This window comes from Tursiops truncatus, chromosome 16 (assembly GCF_011762595.2).
Source record: "Tursiops truncatus isolate mTurTru1 chromosome 16, mTurTru1.mat.Y, whole genome shotgun sequence".
Lineage (NCBI taxonomy): Eukaryota > Metazoa > Chordata > Mammalia > Artiodactyla > Delphinidae > Tursiops > Tursiops truncatus.
The window spans coordinates 28965375-28986398 of NC_047049.1; the positions used below are offsets into that span (position 1 = coordinate 28965375).

Sequence of the window (21024 nt, forward strand, 5' to 3'; positions counted from 1 at the left end):
ACTAGAGACTTAGTGTGGACTAGCTTGAGAGCGAGAAACTCCTGGAGGCTGCAGTCTTAGGCCCTCCCTACACACACTTTTGTAGAATCCAAGAAAAATCCCCTAGCAGCCCTTGCAGGGAGAGGCTTAGAGTAATCATTGTAAAATATGACCTAAGCATTCTCTATAACAAAGGCCAACTCTCCAAGGGAAAAGACATAATCAGAGCCTTATCCCATCTGGGGAAAGGCATTCCTCCCACTCTAACCCCCTCCAGACTTCCTGTCTCACCTAGGGCGGTAAAAGCTATAGCATTGGGAAAAAATTGTGAAGCTTATAACCCAGAGGTATAGACCAACTAAAAGACTGAAATTCAGTCATAAAGTTATGGAACACTTTTCTTCCTCTATAACCAATGACTACACCTACAGGGTTCTAATATAATAACAGTGAATTACAGCTGAAAGAGATGCAAGACACAGACCCTCTCTCTGAGGAAGAGTAACTAAGGAAGCCTAACGTTAAGAGAGGAAACATAAAGACATTAGAAAAATTTGAAGTCTCTGGTACTTAAAGCTTTAGCAAACCTGAAACATATCCCAACTTCTAGCCCAAATGTTCACACTAGTGGTATATTTATGTCAGTTTCATTACCTGATTCAGCATATTGGTTTTCAAGAAAAAATTGCAAAGTTTACTGAAAGGCAAGAAAAAAAACACAGTCTGAAAAAAACAAAGCAATCATAAAAGCTAGATTCAGATATGACACAGATGTTGGGATTATTAGACAGGGATTTTAAAATAACTATGATTAATATGTTAAGGGCTCTAATGTAAAAAGTACACAACATGCAAGAATAGATGGGTAATGTAATCATAGAGATGGATACTCTACAAAAGAATCAAAAGGAAATACTAGAAATGAAAAATACTATAACAGAAATGAAGAATGCCTTTGGTGCACTCAGCAGTAGACTGGACACATCTAAGGAATCAGTGAGCTTGAGGATAGGTCAATACAAATTTCCCAAATGGAAATGAAGAATGAAAAAAGCAGAGTATGCAAGAACTGTAAGACAGTTTCAAAGTGTATAACATACACATAATTGGAATACCTGAAAGAGAAGAAAGAGGGAATAGAGCAGAAGCGTAATGAAATAATAATGGCATGAACTAATTCAAGTATTGAAGTAATATTGGCTAAAAAGCATTCCAAGGGGCTTCCCTGGTGGCGCAGTGGTTGAGAGTCCACCTGCCGATGCAGGGGACGTGGGTTCGTGCCCCAGTCCGGGAAGATCCCACATGCCACGGAGCGGCTGGACCCATGAGCCATGGCTGCTGAGCCTGTGTGTCAGGAGCCTGTGCTCTGCAATGGGAGAGGCCACAACAGTGAGAGGCCTGCATACCGCAAAAAAAAAAAAAAAAAAAAGCATTCCAAGACTAATGATATACACAAAAACCACCGGTCCAGGAATCTCAGAGAATACCAAGCAGGATAAATACCAAGAAAACTACACCTAGGAATACTATCTTATTCAAACTACAGAAAATCAAAGAGAAAGAGAAAACCTTGAAAGAAGCCAGGGGAAAACAGCATTGCTTATAGGGGACAAGGATATGAAGTACAGTGATATGAAGCAATATAAACAAAGATAAGAAACCATGCAAGCATGAAGAGAATTGAATGGAATAAAGTTGAAAGAAAAAAACTCACCAAAGTAGAGTTTTATATACAGCAAAATTATCCTTGAAACGTGAAGGGGAAATAAAGACTTTCTCAGACAAAAACTGAGGGAATTCATCACCAGCAGACTTGCTCTGCAATAAAGATTGAAAGAAGTGTTTTAGAGAGAAGGAACAGGATATAGACCAGAAATTCAAATTTGCATAAAGAAAGGAAGAGTGTCAGGGAAGGAATAAATGAAGGTAAAACAATATCTTTTATTTTTCTTATTTTTAATTGATCTAAAAGACAGCTGTTTGTTTAAAGTAATAATAACAACAATGTATTGGGTGATCATAGCATATGGATAAAGGAAATGAATGACAGCAATATCGTAAGAGATGTGAGTGAAGAATTGATAATATTTTATAATATAATATAATTTTATATTATATAATATAATATTATATATAATATAATATAATTTTATTTAAATTATATTTAAATTATTTAAATATAATTTATTTAAATTATATTTAAATATAATTTATATTTGAGGATAATATTTTATAATATAATTATATATTATATAATATATTATATAATATAATATATATAATATAATATAATTTTATAGTACTTGTACTGCATGTGAAGGGGTATAGTGTTAGAGTAGTTTAAAACATATATTGGAAACTCTAGGACAACTACTTAAAATTTTTTAGAAAGAAGTTTAATTGCTTGCTAAGAAAGGAGATAAAATGGAATTATGTACAATGTTTAGTTAAAACCAGAGAAACAGAAAAGAAGGAGACAAAAGAGAAAAGAACAGATGCATGAAATAGAAAATACTTACACAGCAAATATTATTCCCAACTATATCCATCATCACTTTAAATGTGAATGGTTTAAATACACCAATTAAAAGACAGAGACTGGCAGAGAGGATACAAAAACAAAAACCAACTATATATTGTCTACAAGAAACCCAATTCAAATATAAAGACTCACATAGGTTAAAAGTAAAGAGATGGAGAAAGATATACCATGCTAACATGAATCAAAAGAAAGCTTGAACAACTATATTACTTTCAGTCAAGGCCAACTTTAGAACAAGGAAAATTATTAGGAATAAGGAGGGGCAATACATAATAATAAAGGGGTCAATTCTCCAAGTTATAACAATTCTAAATGTGTATGTACCTAATATCAGAGCATCAAAATACATGAGGCAAAAACTGACAAGAGTGCTGTTAGCTATCCTTGATTTAGGCCAACCAACTACCTTGATAGATAAGATGATAAAAGAGGTTAAGTGACTTGCTTATGGTCACAAGACTAGTGGTTGGCAGAACAGGGGACTCCTAGTTCCTTGTCCAGATCACTATCTAATAAGTGAAAATTTTGTTTGAGGAGCTATTATCTTCACTTAGTTAATACAAATGTAGACAGGATTAAGAACCACTGGGATAAGGGATAGAGTCCAGGTGACACATTAGCCCAAGACAACATTCAGTTAAGCCTGGGCTTTGTGTGGAGAAGGCTGATCAGGTAAAGGCCTCCAAAGATCAATTGTGTAGGTAAACATTGCAGTTTTGTCAAGAATGTTTGCACAAGATAGGGAAAAAATCAGAGGTTGAAGCTTGGTTTGCTGGTCAAAGTGATAGATCATTCAGGAAGTTAGGAGTAGGGACTAGATAGCAGGTGACTGGGGAAGGGCAGGGGGTTGCTAAAAACTGCTCTGTTGTGGTTCATTGATAGAGGTGGAATTGGACAGGTGATGTTTAGAGTTAAAGGAGCAGGAGAGGTGGATTTAGGAACTAATGATAGGAAGAAGCAGGTGTCTAGAAGTGTGTATGTGGGGCTAGTTGTTGAGTGGTGAGGCTTGGTAGGCTGTGCAGAGATAAAGAACAGAGAAGGAGGATGAGTTGAGTTTTGGGGAAACCGAAAGACCCCTGACAGGGAGATCCAGCTCTTGCTCATTCTTTCCCCCTATTTTCCTGTTTTTATTTTCTTTATACAGTTGGCTCTCCATATCCATTTGTTCTGTATCTGTGGATTCAACCCACTGTAGATTGAAAATATTTGAAAAAAATTCCAGGAAGTTCCAAAAAGCAAAACTTGAATTGTCATTGACTGGCAACTATTTACACAGCATTTACATTGTATTAGGTATTATAAGTAATCTAGAGATGATTTAAAGTATAAGGGAGAATGTACGTGGTTATGTGTAAATACTGCACCCTTTTATATAAGGGACTTGGGCATCCACAGATTTTGGTACCCCTCAGGGGCAGGGGGTAAGGAGGAGGGTTCTGGAACCAGTCCCCGCCCAGATACCAAGGGATGACTGTATACTTCCTTCTACTCTAATTGTCCAAATATGTAAACAGAATATATTAAATGAAAATTTACCGTTTTCATTCTTAATTTAGAAAGCCAACTATCATTTAGTCTCTCAAGAAAAAAAAGAAACAGAACTTATTTGCTTTTTATTTCTGTCTTGTTTCACTCATGATTGATTAACTCTTTAAAATCTAAATAATTCTTTAAAAGGGGGCTGTTCTTCTAAAAATCTTTGCATTGATAGCTGTCAGTTTGCTTATTCTTCATGTTCAAATACATGTTCTTAACCACAGGGAAGACAACACGCTAATGTTTTCCCTGATTCTCAGGCCCTTTTGAGGTCAATATTCAAACTGAATTTGTAGGAGATTCCGGGGGAAAAAATAGGATATTTTAGGGTACCATGAAAATTTTAATTCTTTGAAATTTTTTAAAGGGAAAGATGGTAAGAAAACATTCCTTTGTGGAGAGATATGTGAAATTTTACCTTGAAATTATGACATTAAAATTTCTATTAGCTAAATAAATCTAATCAAATCCTCTGTCAGTTACAAATAATATAATTATACATTCTGAGCTCTAGTCCAAGGAATTTGAATTTTATTTCATGGTACTGATATATTTATCATATCTACTCAGCTATAAAGTAAGTATATGTTGTGATTAAACATCATACAAATCTCATTTCAAATACTGGCCGGTGCCATTTTACTAGCAAGGTATTTAACTTCTCTGAGACTCAGTTTCTCTGTATGTAAAACATGAACACTAATAGAACTCTACCTAGAGTCTAGAGCATAGCTAGCATATAGTATGCACTCCATAAGTGTTTACTGGATAAATAATTATCTCATAATACTATGTGAAGATTATATAATGTATGTGATGCATGATACATACTAAGCATTCAGTAACTGTTAGTTTTACACTATCATCATCATCCTTATCATTAATTTCTCTATTTGAAGGGGGACATTCTGTTCAAATGGTAGATGGAATTTTATTGTTTCTAGGAGAGTGATATCTAAGCATTTCTCCTAAGCAATCATAACTAGCTGTCTTCTGGTTATAACCTTTAATGTAGTCAGAGATACTTAAAATTGAAAATCTGATACTTAAGCTCCCTCATTTATTGTGGAAGACTCTTATATCATCCAATTCTATGCACTTGATTTGTCAAAGGGAGCAGATAGCAGTTTTCAAGCACACAGAAACTTAGGGAAAATTTAGTTATGCATGAGGATTTGTAGAAAAGTCTACTTGAAGATGAAGCAGCCAAACAAAAAAGGAGTCATGATGGAGAAATTATGATAAAAAGATTGGTTGTAAATATCCAATGAATTTTCTATATTTAAATATTAAGATTAAAAATTACAATTCAAATTGTTGGAATTACAGTTAAAGATAAACATAAAAACTTTCACTTCAAGAATGATGGAGTATACATACTTTTCCTTATTCCTCTGATTAAGTACAACTAAAAGCCCTAGCCATTATTTATAAAACAAACATGAAAAAATTCTGAAAGGTGGAGAGAATAAGGTAGATTGGGAACCAGGGAATAAACAGTACAGTGGAGAGCTTCCTGGTTTGGGGTTTTTTTTGCCTCATATATCCCAGAGTTCGTTCTAGAAAAGCTGGCAACCCAGAAGCACCAACGGATACAAACAAAAAATGCCCCAACAAAAGCCAGTTCTCTATAGCCGGAGGACCAGAAAAGGAACAACCTAGCAAAACAGAAAATTTTATACAATAACCATTCTCTTCCAGTCACACAACCACTGAAAAAAAAACTGTGGTACCATCCCCACCCCTACCCCTTCCAGCAAAAGCCAAGCAGGGAGCTGAGACTGTCCCCCTGGCCAGGCTATAATAAGGTATCTCAGTGCTCCCATTGGTGAAGACCTAGTGAGGAGTGCCGGGACTTTCATTCCTGCTAGGTTATAACAAAGACCCTCCCCACCATCCCCACTCATTGTTAGTGGAGACCGAATGGAGAGCTGGGATTCCCACCCCCAGCTGTTAGAAATGAAGTGCCTCTTCCCCTCCCCCCTGGGATGCTGTCAGAGGATACCTAGTGGAGACTCAGGACTTTTACCACCACCCAGAAGTAATGAGGTTACTCCCCACCCACGTGAGTGGAGGCCACATGGGGAGAAGTAACAAGGTACTCCTACCCTTGAAGTCAGGTTAGTATATCAATGGAGGCCTAGTGGGGAGCTGAAACTCCTACACCCATACAGCAGTAAGGAGGCTCCCTAATCCATGAGTGTCAACGGAGGCCAAGTAAACCAGGCCTGTCAAACCAGGCAGTAACGAGGCAGTATTCCTTCCTTACCCTGCCGGAGTGGTGTCATAGGAGGCCAACCAAAACAAGATTTAAGATCCAGAGTCATATAATGCAATACCCCAAATAACCAGATGTCATGTGAAAATCACTTGTCATACCAAGAACCAGAGAAATATCAACTTCAATGAGAAAAGGTAATCAATAGATGCCAACATTGAGATAACAGAGATGTTTAAATTACGAGGATGTTAAAGCAGCTGTCATAAAAATATTTCAATGAGCAATTACAAATACTCTTGAAACAAATGAAAAAAATAGAAAGATAGCAAAGAAAGAGGACGTCTCAACAAAGAAATAAATGATATAAAGAACCAAATTGAAATTTTAGAATTGAAAGTACAAAAAGCGAAATAAAAAATTCAGTGGATAGGCTCAACAGCAGAATGGAGGAGACAGATGAAAAAAAGTCAGTGAACTTGAAGATACAATAACAGAAATTACCCAATCTTAACAACAGAGAAAAACATAGACTGTATTTAAAAAAAAAAAAAAGAATGATCCTCAGGGATCTGCAGGACCAAAACAAAAGATCTAACATTTATGTTGTTTGAGCCCCAGAATGAAAGCAGGTGAGACTAAAAAATTACCTAAAGAAATAATGGCTGAAAACTTCCCATATTTGGCAAAAGACATAAACCTATAAATTCAACAAACTGAGTAAACCCCAAACAGATAAACTCAAAGAAATCCATACCAAGATACACCATACTCAAACTGCTGAAAGCTCTGTAAAATCTTGAAACCAGTAAGAGAAATGGCAGCTTAATTATAGGTAAAAAGCAATTCAAATGACAGCAGATTTTTTTCATCAGAAATCACGGAGGCCAGAAGAAAGTGGCACAACAATTTTTTAAGGGCTGAAGGAAAGAATTGTCTACCTAGTATTCTATATCCAGCAAAAATATCTTTTGGGAATGAAAGGGGAATCAAGACATTTTCAGTTGATGGAAAACTAAGAATTTGTTGACAAAGACCTACCTAAAAGAATGGGTAAAGTAAGTTTTCTAAAAAGAAAGGAAATGATAAAAGATGGCAACTTGGAACATCATTTAGGAGAAAAAACAAAACAAAAAGGCAAAAGGCAGAAAAAGGCAATAGACTTTCTTTCTCCTCTTGAGTTTTCTAAATTATGATTGATGGTTGAAGCAAAATTATCACACTGGCTGATGTGGCTGTCAATGTTGTAGAAAAATAGGAGTAATACCCTTATCTTTCACAGAGGCAGTTGATATATACTGTCTAAAGTTGAACATAGTTAAAGCAAAAGCATTATGACTCCATCTTTTAAAATTTTTTATAAAAAACATTTTAAGGAACTAGTATCTGATATATCAGATAAAGTTGCTCTAAAATTATTGATATCAGACTTTATTATGCATATATGTATGTATACATGTGTATGTATGTATATAGCGATATATGTATACAGACATACAGAGCTGAATGGCATGATTTTCTCTGAATGTTGATAAAGGTGGTGCATTGAGATTTGGTTTAATTACTAAATTCTTTGTACTATTTGTTATCATGTTTAAGTTTTAAAATGAGTGTGTATTTTTGTAACAGAATTATTTTTATTGTATTTTTAAATTATGAATCAAAAGAATATAGCAATTAAAAATAATCTGTTTAAAGGAAAACTGTAAAATAGTAATGATACTCAAATTAAATTACAGAAAAATGCAAATACTGACATTTAAAATATCCTACCAGAAATGGTTTCTTTGGGGGCTCAATTCACATACCATACAACACAAGAAGCAACGTTATATTTACCCTGATCTTGAAATCTAACTAGTAGATGGATACCTCTCTCCATCTCAATCTCTATCTGTCTCTCTTAACACGTATATACACACACATGCATGTGTGTACGTGCACATATATTCATGATATTGATAAATAGTTCCTTTTAATGCTTTATATGGTGAGAGCTAGCCTTTCTTTTAAAACAAAGACATGGCAATTGTTGTGAAAAGAATTATTTTGACGTAAGGTTTTTCTCCAGGTGAAATATTCTACACAGTGAGTGTACTTCAAGGAGGTGTAGCTCTACGACATTGAGTTTGCTGGGAATAAAAGTTAGATGCAGGAACAAAAATATACAGAGTATTGGTGAATGTAGCTAGAGGAGCAGTTTGGGGTGTGTGTGTGTGTGTGTGTGTGTGTGTATGCACACATGCACGGTTATGAGTGCTGGGTGCCTAGAAGTAAGCAACATCATGCAGGGGAGAATTGAACCTCTGGTTTTCCTGCTTGTCTGATACATGCTAGTTAGTACATATGATTTCATTGACAATGATGATGCCTAAATGAATCTACCTCAAACTATGGCTAAACTATGATTTCATTGACAATGATGATGCCTAAATCTACCTCAAACTATGGCTATCCCTCAGAGTTAATACTCAAATTTTCACCAGAGGCCTAGTGGAGAATACTGGATGTAGAGAGAGTCAAAAGGCCGCCACCCACTGATATGTGACTTCCATTAATTGACCTCCCTTCCAGTATTCTAGATTTCATGTCCTCTCTGGTAAGTAATCACCTTAGTCATTATTTTCACCCTGGACTCAGTTTGCCTAGATATAGAAGAATATGATCTCTCCCCTCCTCAGCTGTCCTTGCATGATATTAGAATTCAGCCCATTGTTGAGAGTTATCCAGTCAATTCAAACTAGAATTAACTAGAGTTCTCTGGGTTAATCTTTTTATTTTCATACCAGGGACCATTTCCTCTCAAAGGACAACATTTTTATTATGCACTGTTGGTCAAACAGATCAGCTGGTTGAATGGAGTTTTGTTATAATGAATACCTATGCACTAGGAAATCTAACACTAATTGCTTTAATAAATAAACCCCCAAATCTCAGTGGCTTAACAATAGAAGTTTGTTTCTCACTAATGTCACATCCAATGCTGAGGTACCTGGTGGATGGCCTTTTATGTGATATTCCAGGACCCAGGTTTTTTTCTGTCTTGGGCTTCTCCTTGGAGACTCTTCCATTCATCTGGCAATGGAGAAAAGAGACTATAAGGAAGGACATGACTTCTTAATTTCTGCTCAGAAGTGATACACATCTCCAACTACTTCAGCCTAACGTGACACATTACTTCTGCTCACAATGCTTTGACCTGTTTAGTCTTATGGGCACCCCTCTTGTGATGGAGGCAGAGGTATAGTAGGTTCTAGCTAGACAGCTGCTTCTTGGCAACAGCTCTGCAATGTGGAAAGGGGGCACAAAATTTTGGTGGTCAATAAATTGTCTCCACCCTATCCAGAGGAGCAAGCCCAGGTGAATGCGGGGCTTACCTCATGTACCTCTCCCCTCTCAAGGATCACAGCTTGAGTTGGCTGCTGTCCGATTCCTTCAAACAGTTGTTTTATATATTTTGTGTTGGATTTCAGGTTGTCTATGACAGGAGGGTAATTCTGATCTATTCCATGATGGCTAGAACAGGAAGTACTACTTAACTTGGTTTTAACCTAGCATTTCTTAAACTTATTTGACCATGGAGCCCCTTTTCTTCATGTAACAATTACTAATAAAATACTTTGAAAAACATTTTTGCAAGGAAAAGAGTAAAGTTATACCACCTCCATTCCTTTACTTATCTCCCCAGGTTTTTGCTTTTGTTGTTGTTTTGCTTTTGTTTTTATTTGTTGTAATTGTTTTGTTTTCTTGAGAAATTTGAGTTTAGCTCAATATTGTTTAAGTGGTCGAGATAGTTGAAGTAGGCAGGACTAAAGGAAGTTGAAAGGCACCTGTACTAAGCGCAGTAGTCTGCATAGCTCTCGCACTTGGCAGAACAGAGAGGAAAGTTTTTGGTATCTGTCGCCTAGTACCTACTTGGTCTCTGGTTTCCTAGTTACTGTAGGAGCCACAGTTTATAATCTGCAAACAGAAAGTGTTCACGAGACACTATGTGTGAAACAGCAAGAAGGAACTTAATACATATACGGCTCCTCCCTTCCTCATTCTCCTTTCTGTGTTCTCCTAGTTAGTAATGCACTAACCTAATTATAGTTAAGTTAGTTGTGCTATTCAGCTACAATGACAATTATATGAAAAGAGGTCAGGGAAAGGATGTGGTAACTGTATAAGCTCCCAATTTACAAACCCTGAATTAAAATAAATACGGCACATAGATGGTTAGATTCCAGTGACTTAGACCCTGCCATTCCTATTATTGATGACCCACAGTTAGATTGACCATGAAGCTAATGACTTAAGCTTCAAGCCCTTCACTTGCATTGGTACCTAGGAGTGCTGGGAGTTGATGAGAATTGCAGAATGTTAGGTGGTGAGGGGGAAGCCTTGCTGTGTAAACATTTCTGGTAAATTGCCTAAAGAGCTCTGAGAAAAAAGGAACTTGAAAAAATTTTTCTGGGAATTTGTTGTGATTTATTTTGTCATTCTAAATAAATATTTATTTTTGTACCTAATTTTGTGTTTTGTACTTTTGATTTCCTTTTCTTAAAGAGGGTCTCACAAATTGTTTACATTTCAGACTTGAAACACACGGAGCCACTCCTGCTCACACTTTTGGTGCCATCACGTGCTGCTACCCTGAAAATTCCCAGAGGTGCCCTGCTCAGAGCCCACTCTGATAGCTGGAGCTGCAGATGGCTTTCCTATCCCTCTCCTCCCCTGCTCCCCTAGAGCTCTTCTCATCACTGCTAGGATCAAGGGCCAGCTGCTCCAGCCCCTGCCAAGACAAAGCGTCTCTCCACATGCACTGTGTTCACTGGGGAGAATGATTAGGGCCTGAAGCTCAGGACCCAAAGTGTGCAAGGAATTAGGAGAGAGAAAAGTTCAAGAAAATGGGGCCCTTGGGACAGTACTTGAGCCTTAGGGCCACCCTTTTGGCTCATTGTGGGTTAGATTATACAGATACTCATGCTTTCATTAAATATATTTTGAGTACCCATTATGTGCCTGAGGGATTGCCCACCACCCTGACCTTTACTTGTATAATTTTTCAATGATAACATTTTTCCAGGGTACAAACTCTTTGAAATTCCTGAACCGCAGCCCTTTAGTCAGCTGGGTGGCTCCTGTATGGCTTATGTAGGAACTGGTTGAAGAAAGCCAAAGAAAGCCTATATTTTGTAGGATTTTTTTTTCTAACAGTATTCATTTCATTCAAGCTCCACCTGCTCAAAGTAGTTCTGAACACAAGATGGGAAGACTGACTCATAGCAAAGAAGATGAAGAATAGTGTAGCCTCAGAAAGAAAACCTAAAGGCATATGTGAGAAGAATGTGCTCAGTAGGAACCCAGAGTGAGGCCTTTGGAGGAGGGGCAGATACAACTTATAAAGCTTTGGAGAGACTAGAGTCAGCCTCTAGTCTGACTGATTTCAAGGTGTCAGATAGCTTTTATAGGTCAACAGTTGTTCTAATGATTATCCAAGCTTCTCCTCATCCAGTGGGGAAGGCCCCAGTTTTATGGAATTACCTACCCAGGCAGGAGGTTGGGTGTAAGAATTCTGAGCAGACTGCCCCTCCTCCCTGAAAGCAGCAGGCAGCAAAATAGGTCCGGAAATTCCTGAGCATTGGGAAGCCAGCACTAATGCAATTACCTGAAATAAAAGAAGAGGTCAGATAATAAGGGGCAAAGGTTTTTCCTTTTAAAGTAAAGAGCCCGGTAAACAAAACCAGCTGCCCCTGGACAACAAACTCTCCTCATTAAATGTTTTAAGAGGCTAATGGGCATAAGTGGCTAATTTGGAGTACAATCCTGAAGACTAAATCTAGGGGCCTAGAGAAAGGGGGGAGGGGAATCAGGGTTAAAACCTGGCTGGCAGAGAAGAAAGGAGATGAGACCTGCCCCTGGCAGAAGATCCCTAACTGGCCAGAATGGAATTAAAATACGAGTGAGATGATTTCACCTGGAGTCTCTAATATTTCTGGCAGTATCTCTGCGATAGGGGCTTGGGAATCTCAGCTGGGACAGTTTTAAATTTATACGCTAGTGGAATAGGATCTGGAGTAAGTTTTTAAAATAACTAATTATGGGAAATTTTATGTGTATTTACTATGGAAAGTCTGAAAGGGTACAAGGCAAAATGTTAACAAAGTTTCTCTAGGTGTTGGGTTCATCAATGATTTTTCATTTTCATATTTTAATCTTGTTTATGTGCATTTTCTAATTTGTCTATAATGAGCACTTGTGTCTTTTATAATCAACAGATAAAGGGCAAAATTTTAAATACAGTAAGTCCCCACCATACAAAAGAGTTCCGTTCCAAGAGCATGTTCATAAGTCCAATTTGTTCGTAAGCCCAACAAAGTTAGACGAGGTACCCAACTAACACAATCGAGTATAGAGTACTGTACTGTAATAGGTTTATAATACTTTTCACACAAATAATACATAAAAAATAAACAAATACAAAAAATAAAGAAAACATTTTTAATCTTATGTACAATACCTTGAAAAGTACAGTAGTACAGTACAACAGCTGGCATACAGGGGCTGGCATCGAGTGAACAGGCAAGAAGAGTTACTGACTGGAGGAGGGAGAGGAGGTGGGAGATGGTAGAGCTGAAGGATTGTCAGCAATAGAAGACGGAGGGCAAGCTGCAATTTCACGTGAACTAACTTACGTGATTGGACATGCGAATGCACAGTCACATCTTTGAAGGTTCGCAACTTGAAGGTTCATATGTAGGGGACTTACTGTAAGATGAAAGGTATTAAACTAGAAATAAAATTTAAAACTAAGAAGAGCAAGAGAGTTGGTGAATGAATTGGTATGTAGTTCTATTTACCTTGTATACTCTCCATCTTTGCCACCTCCCCAGGTATGTGCTTGATATGACCTGCTAATCTAGAGGCCAGCCGAGGAAGGAATGATGGTTGCCAGGACTGAGCACAGGCTGTTTGTCCACACACAAAGGTTTCAAGCTCATTGCATTTGTAGTAATAGTTCACAGAAAGGTTATTTCTGCATAGCCTCTCCTGGCTTCAGCTTTTAGTTGAACAGCTCAGCCATTTGTGGTGTGATCCTAGGAGATGCTGAAATTTCAAGAGAGCTTAGAGGAGGACTATGATTTACCTAAAATTATCAGGGTTTACGTGGAAGATGCCAAAGCACCTCTAATTGGCAAATTTCCTTCCCTCTCTTTCCTTCCCTCAATCCTTCCTTTCCTCTCTCATTTGTTTGGTCTTCTGGTGCCTTTGTATCCATTACTAAACTAGTTAACTCTTCAGGAGAGACCAGTTGGTAGCTCAGAATCATCTTTATCTTCCCAGTGAAGAAGACAGAGGAAAGCAGAGAGACTTGCCCGCAGGTCACTGGACAGTCTGGTGGAATCCAGTCCTACTTCCACTTACCCAGTCTTGGTTAGAAATCACCATCTTTACCATTTTTAACAATTTATTCTTACCAAGTGTCATCACAGGCTATCATGTCCAAATCTAAATGATGTATTGAGCCCTTTACTATAGGCAGCCACTATCAGAGAATCAAAGCTCTGTAACAGGCAGGAGTTTTTCAGATAACCACAGATTGTTGACATTGAATGTTTTCTTAGAAGCTTCACATTTATGAAGGGTAAGTGCAGCAAGCTAATTGTCCAGGGTTACCCATGAAAAAGGCTCAGGTATTTATCAACTCATACCTATGGTTAAATTATCCCCTCTCTTAAAAAGGAATACTAAATTCTGGAGGACCGAAGTTCTTATTTCCATAGTGCAATATAAATGTGGGTTTATGTTTGCAAATAAAGTTGCTGAAACTTCACAGTATAATATGGGAATTCCTTTGGCATCCAAGTGTGAATCTGACTCAGACCGAAATTATTAAAAAGACACTGTGTTGGGGGGAAGGAAGGGACTGGGGAAGGAAGGGACTCTTATTTGGGCCAAAGATAGAGGCAGTGTCCAGGGCCGTATTTGAGAATTTTAGAGGGTCTCTGCCATATCTGTTAACTTCTCTGATTCTCCTAGAGAGCTCATCTACGGCCTTGGCTCCATTCATTACTTACAAACTGAAGAAAACAACCGGGTCAACATTTTCTGTCTCAATTTTTCTCTGTGCTGACTTCTCACATCTCCAAGTACCTGTTGCATATTTTCTCTTTGATATTCTCTGGGTCTTTGATATCTCAAACAGAATAATTTATCTCCTTTGACAAACCTAAAACCCAGTCTGACTAGCCTACGTGTCCTTGGCACCAGTGTTCTCAAAGACATTCTCTCTCATTAGCTCGTGGTCATCATTGACTCCCTTCCTGTCTCTCTTATGCTCTACAGAAGCTTTATTTTATTAGTTCTTTTTTCACAGGCTCTCACTTTTACTTTTTCCGTGATCTGCCTTACTTAGACCCAGATTTCTTCTTGCCTGCACTATTGAGATAAGATAACCTTGTCACACTGCTTTCCTGCCTGGAGCTTTCCCTGCTCCAGTCTAATTCATAGCCCACAGGAATAGCCTGAGACCAACTGAGAATGATTGAATCCAGCTTGTTAGGTTAAAATTGGGGACAAAAATAGGCTCTAAAAAGCTTAAACCAAAGTTTTTACTGGAATTGTTCCCCCACATGTCACATGAAGGAGGAATTGGACTATTCCCGGGTCCAAGAAAACAGCCATTGAGTGAACAGTAAGAGGGAGCCAATTTTAGACCCATGGTAGAAGAGCCTTCCCTGGATCCGAGCTGTGGCACAGTGGAACAGTACTAGTAGTGTATGAGAGAGAGTTCCCTGTCCTAGATAATCACTTCTCAGGGGTGTTGTCACAGGCGCACCTACTTCAGACCACACAACCACTAAGGTCTTTTCAAACTCCAGATTTTTGCAACATAATCACAGCCCTCTCCACCTCTCTCTTTCTCTCTACCTCCCACCTACTGGAAATCCAGAGTCCATTTTTGCTCCTCCATAATTCCCTAATTCCAAATCCTATGGTGGATGAACATACTGTCTTTCTCCAGACAGATGTTCCCCTGCTCACCCCATCCCATGGCTTTTCAGTCTAGGTTGCTGCCACCTTGGGTACTTAAGTAACCTGGAGGGTAGTTTTGGTTATTGAATACCTTTTATGTGCCAGGTTCTGTGCCCAGAATTTCTTCTCATTTTTATCGGTACAGTAACCCTGTGAAAATACTGTAGGGTTGGGGTTCTTTTTTAACTGATTTTAAAGAAGGGGAAACCCAGTATCATATAGGTAGTATGTGGCAAAGCTGGGACTGAACCAAGGTTTTCTAACTCCAAGTTTCGTGTACTTGAGAAAAGAGACCAAAGGAAGGAGGGGAAGAGTGGAGGTCCCTCAACCGTGGGCCGTGGATTTTGTGGGATAGGAAGCATGTTCACAGGGAATCCTACATATTGAAAAAGTACATCTGGCACTTTTATCTCAATGAGCATTAAACTATATGTGTTGCCAGCAAAACTTATAAACTCTGCTGTTTAAAATAGTTACTGGGAGCTAACAAAGAAAAAAGAGGAAACTATAATATATTTGACTAGAACATAAAAGAACACTAATTACAGTACATTTTTATCATATGCGTAATCATCATGTAATATAGTACAAATGTTCATGTCCTTCAATGTGTGTTACATTAACATTTCATGAATTATTTTTAATTTGAACACTACAGTGTTTTAATATGCCTAGCTTTCAGGTAGTATACTATCTAATCACAACTTTAAAAAAATTGGAGGTGCTGACAGTGGAGCACTAATAGAAAGAGGTTTGTGAGGTAATGGACATGGACATTACCAGCTCTGTGTGTTGCACATAATAAATGTTTATTGGATCTAAGTCTAGCATCTGTACCAGGAATGAGGTGAAAGGTCATGTCATTGGTTTGTTTTATTCCCTAATATAAGTAACCACCCAGATTTTCAAAAGCATGTACCCTTTGACACAGTCATCTCACTTTTAGAATTTGGTACACACAGTCAGGCCCCTATTGTTTATGACCCCATCTTTGTGAGCTGAAAATTAGAGAAATCAGAAAAGAACTAACAGTTGTTGAGTGCCTACTATATGCCAGACACTTTAGGTTTATCTGCTTGATCTTCAAACAATCCTGAGTAGTAGATATGTTACCTCTCTCTTAAGAATAAGAAAACTGAGGCCCATAAAGGCCAAGCATCTTGCCCAAGATCACATAGGTAGTAAATACCTGCCTTGGAATTTGATCTCAGATATCTCTGGCTCCAAAACCCATACTCTTTTCAATATACAAATGATTTAAACATTGGATTCTGTGGAAATGTGTGAGGTGGTGAGGGAGGCCAAGGGGAAGGCTGAGTGGGAGGAGCTCATCTCCCACCCTCACTTCAACCAGAGCACCTGGTTGAAAGTGCTATTACAAAAGAATTTTAACCATTCCACTACATCACATATTAGTATGGGAATTTAACATTAAAAGGAATTTTTTAGTACTAGAATTAGAATTATAGTTCTATAATACGTACTGAGAGGTTGGTGTCTTACTAAAAATGACATAATCTATCATTATCCATCAGCCAAGGAGACCTAAGTGGATTGGAAAAGGCACCCAGGAGTCATAAGCATTGATTTTAATTAAATCGATTTAATTTGGAATTTTGCAAAGATGAGTGCTGGGAGGTTTGAGATAATGAAGGTCACCTAATCCTGGGCTTAGCCTTCAGAGTAAAGATTCACACAGAGTCCCCACAAAGCCAGATGGACCTGTTTTGGTTGAATGTTAACAATGTAGTATCGGCACAACTTGATGTTTCACTTAAGCTACCTAACAAAACTGGAGACACCACCACACTGATGTGTGCCAAACTTGTTGCTATTTTAGGAGAGGGCGCCTGAACTTTAATCTGTCTGACTTATTTGTTTATTCATTTATCCGTTCATTTATTCTGGAGGTGGAAGGAGGTTGACTACAAGGTATTTTGCCCAGGGAAGTGAACTGGAGATGAACTCTTTGAGACCTGCTCACTGCACTAAATCAGATTTTTGTGGTTGGTGTTTTCTTACTTAAAGGTGTGGAAACCTTTCAAAATGTTTGAGTAGTCTTTCAAACCTCTCACATACCTTTATTACTTTAAGGTGGGGGTAGGGATGGTACGGGAGGGGTGTTAAATTACTTTCCCTATGGGGAAAACAAGTAAGCTTTTCCCCATTACCCAATTGTGTTACAGAGTCCTGTCAGTTCCTATAGAGCAATAAATGCAGTTTCAATGGACAAAGGCTGAAAAAAATCACAATATTAGCCCACAAATGGAGGTGAAAATGAAGAGGTTAAAAAGTATATTATTTGTTTGAAAAGTACCCAGGATCAAAACTTCTTTAGAATGTAAGAGCCCAAGCGAACCCTGGGCTCTTTCCTCAGGCAACAGAGACCTCTGGCTAGAGAAATATATTTGTAGTCTCCTGCTCGAGATTTTCTCTGATTCTCATTTTATTTTTATTCCAGTTGCTACATTGATGGCCGGGTGGTCAAGGTGATGGACTTCCTGAAAACTCGCCTATTAGACACACTCTCTGACCAGATTAGGAAAATTCAGAAAGTGAGTAAAACTCTCTGGGGAAGAAGAGGAGTGAGTTTGGGGGTAAGGTGAGGAAAATGTCACAGGGTTCCAGCTGGGTGTTAGCACTGTGGGTAGAAAAATAGTGCAGTCTGGATTTGCATGGCCAAGAGGTGCCTCTCACAGCTGATGATTGCTGTTTATTGCTTTTCAGATTAAGAAGGGTTTGAATGTACCATATCCAAGTTTAAAAGCTTCTCTATTTTAATAACAAACATTTTGTAACAGATGGCTTCTAAATTGTGAGTTTCTTAAGGGAAGAATAGGTTTACTTTCTTTTTGCAGGAGTTTATTTTGGGTTAGTTTAGGAGAGAATGATTACATTCATTCAGTGGAGTTGTGGTCTGGGATATTGGCAATTCTGAGCCACATTTACACTATTCCTAGGTGTCTTAGAATCAGCCAAGTAACATCTTACTTTTGTAGAGATGTTGGAGAAGACAAGGTTAAATTAAGCAATTGTATGTAGGTCCTACTGGCAGGACACCTGTGGTTAGTAGTTCTCAAACTTGAATACAATCAAAATCACCAGAGATTGCTTGTAGTTTCCAATCTCACTTCTGATGTTCTGATTTAGTATGTCTGGAGTGGATCCCAGACATCTCTATTTTTAATAGTCATCTGTCAAGTGATTCCACCCAATGCAGATCATGTTTTGAAATACACTAGATTAGTTAATTCTGAACTGCAAGGATCTTATGCCTACAATTTCCATCTGCCTCTACAAAATGGTGATATCTCATCTTTAGTTTCCTAGTCAGGTCCTTTTCCAGGGAATGAGGACCTTTTGAACATTCAACTTTATTTTGAGCAAATTAAACACATCTTTGCAGAAAAATAGCAACAGGTAGGCCCCCATTGATATGGGATGAATGAGGAGAGTTCCCCGGTGGTCCAGTGGTTAGGACTGCATGCTTTCACTGCCAAGGGCATGGGTTCAATCCCCGGTCCGGGAACTAAGATCCTGCAAGCCGTGAGGTGCGGCCGAAAACACAAAATGTATATGGGATGAATGAATAAATGAATGGGCAAATAAATGAATGGCTCATTATAAAATTAGTTGTGAAAAAAATACTATTTGGAGCAATCATAGAAAAGCACTTTTGATTGCTAAAGGGGAGGTCTGTACACTTTTCTATATTCATAACAATGCCATACTCAGATTACAAAATAGCTTTTGGAGTCTTTAAAGGCTGGGAGGCCTCAGGACTTCTGAATTTCTACATCCCAGTCTGATCCCTCTGGGGATCAGGTGCACTGACCAGCACCCTTATCTGTCACTGTCTCCTACTAGGCAAAGCCTAGGAGAACTAAATTATTTGAAATATCTCTGTCAATCTCTTTGACATTCACTTAGTTTTTAATATTTAAATATTTAATATTTACTGAGCTTTTAGCAAGTACCAGGCAAAGTGCCAGGTGCTGAGGATACAAAATGTAATAAGACATGGTCTCTGCCCTCAAGGAACTCACAGTTTTGAGGTTTAATACTTACTTTGAGCAGGTTGAAAAACATATTACCTAATGGAGTAGAATGTCAGCCTGTTGAACACTACAGTTTTCTAGCGCATTATGCTAATCCAGTATTAGTTATTGGCCTCTAAAAAAAGAGGAGGAGATTTCTTTCATTCATTCATTCTTTCATTCAGTAGATATTTATTGAGTGTTTACTGTGTTCCAGGCACTATACTAAGTTTCTGTATTACAACAGTGTACAAGACAACAAGTCTTTATATTTTTGGCTTTTGCAGTTTTGAGCCTAATGATCTGATCAAAGGATTGTCATTGGAAGTAAAATGATTCAGTGGTATCATGGCACTGTGAGTGAAGGTTCATGTAATTCTTTAAGTAGAATAGGTAGCTCTAGGTCAAAGCCAAGACAAATGGATTAGGAGTTAGGTTCTTCCCTTTCTCCCCACTACCCAGTACTCTCCACCACTGCATACACCTTCACCATCACAGAATGTTCAGAGACTGAAATAAGTGGCTAAACTCACCTCCTGAATTGGCCAGGCAAGGCCAAAGAAACTTAGAGTAAAGGACTCAAACCCTGTGCTCAATTGAAATTCAGACCTTTAAAAACATGTTTGATGGACTTGGAAGGGGAGAGCTAAGTGTGGTTGCAGGGGGGAGCAGTGGAGTCTCCAAGAGAAATAACCTATATACAGAAGGCACCTGGCAGGGGATGGCTAGAATTAGCAGTAGGACCTGGAGTCACCTTTTGGCTGTTGCAAATACAGCATGCTCAAAGGTCCCCTCAGGCTTATGTTCCTGTTCCGGTTATGTCTTGCCGTGCAACAAATTACCCCAAAACTTAGCGGCTTAGAACAGTCATCTATTATGACTATGAATCCTGTGGATCAGGAATTCCCATAAGGATAACTTGTCTTTGCTCCATTAGCTTCAGCTGGAAAACTCAAAGACTGGGGTAATTCAAAGGCTGGCGACTGGAATTATCAGAAGGCTCGTTCACTCATGTGTCTGGCAGTTGGTTGATGTCAGTTGTCAGCTAGTACCTTTGTGGGGCTGATAACGGGAATGCCTCTTTGTGTAGCCTGGGCTTCCTCCCAAGGTTTTAAAGTCAGATGCCCAAGAGAGAGAGCCAGGGGAAGCTCTGTCACCTTTTCTATCTACCCTCAGAAGTCATAGGGCATCACTTCAACCACAGTCTATACATTGAGACAGTCACCAAGACCCATAGGGATTTAAGACAAGAGGAAATAAACTTCTCTGGATGGGGGAGTGGCAAGGTTCTGGAAGGGCATATAAGACGAGAAATATTTTTTCAGTCATTTTTGGAAAATACTGTCTGCCAAAGTTCCATGCTCCTTGTTTCATTTAGTAGCTCATTCAGTTATTTCTCTGACTGGTTTTCTTTTTCCAATTCTCTTTTGCAAAGCTCTTGCCAGATATTGCCTTAAATGGGTATCTGCTAGGGCTGTTGCTGGATCACAGATTCCTTGAGCTTTGATCCATGGGATAGACCTTCTATTGGCTACAGCAGCCTGGACCCAGTTGTTAGGGCCTCGAGGATGAGAGTCTCTACCACAGCCCAGGATATGCCAGGTACTGGCCTGACTTGGGGAGATGAGGGCTGGGAGACCAGAGAAGGGTCACCAAGATTCTCCAGTTGGAAAGTTACTTTGGCTGTTCCTGAA

The 21024-nt window shown here is 38.5% G+C and overlaps 1 protein-coding gene across 5 annotated transcripts in view; it reads left to right on the forward strand.

The window, feature by feature from the left end:
* HPSE2 (heparanase 2 (inactive)) overlaps window positions 1-21024 on the forward strand; it is a 633877-nt gene that overhangs the window by 448324 nt on the left and 164529 nt on the right. For all 5 annotated transcript variants that reach the window (XM_073794093.1, XM_073794092.1, XM_073794091.1 and 2 more), the window contains one exon: window positions 17755-17848. In XM_073794093.1, coding sequence (XP_073650194.1) covers window positions 17755-17848 — 94 coding nt within the window. The remainder of the gene's footprint in view (window positions 1-17754; window positions 17849-21024) is intronic.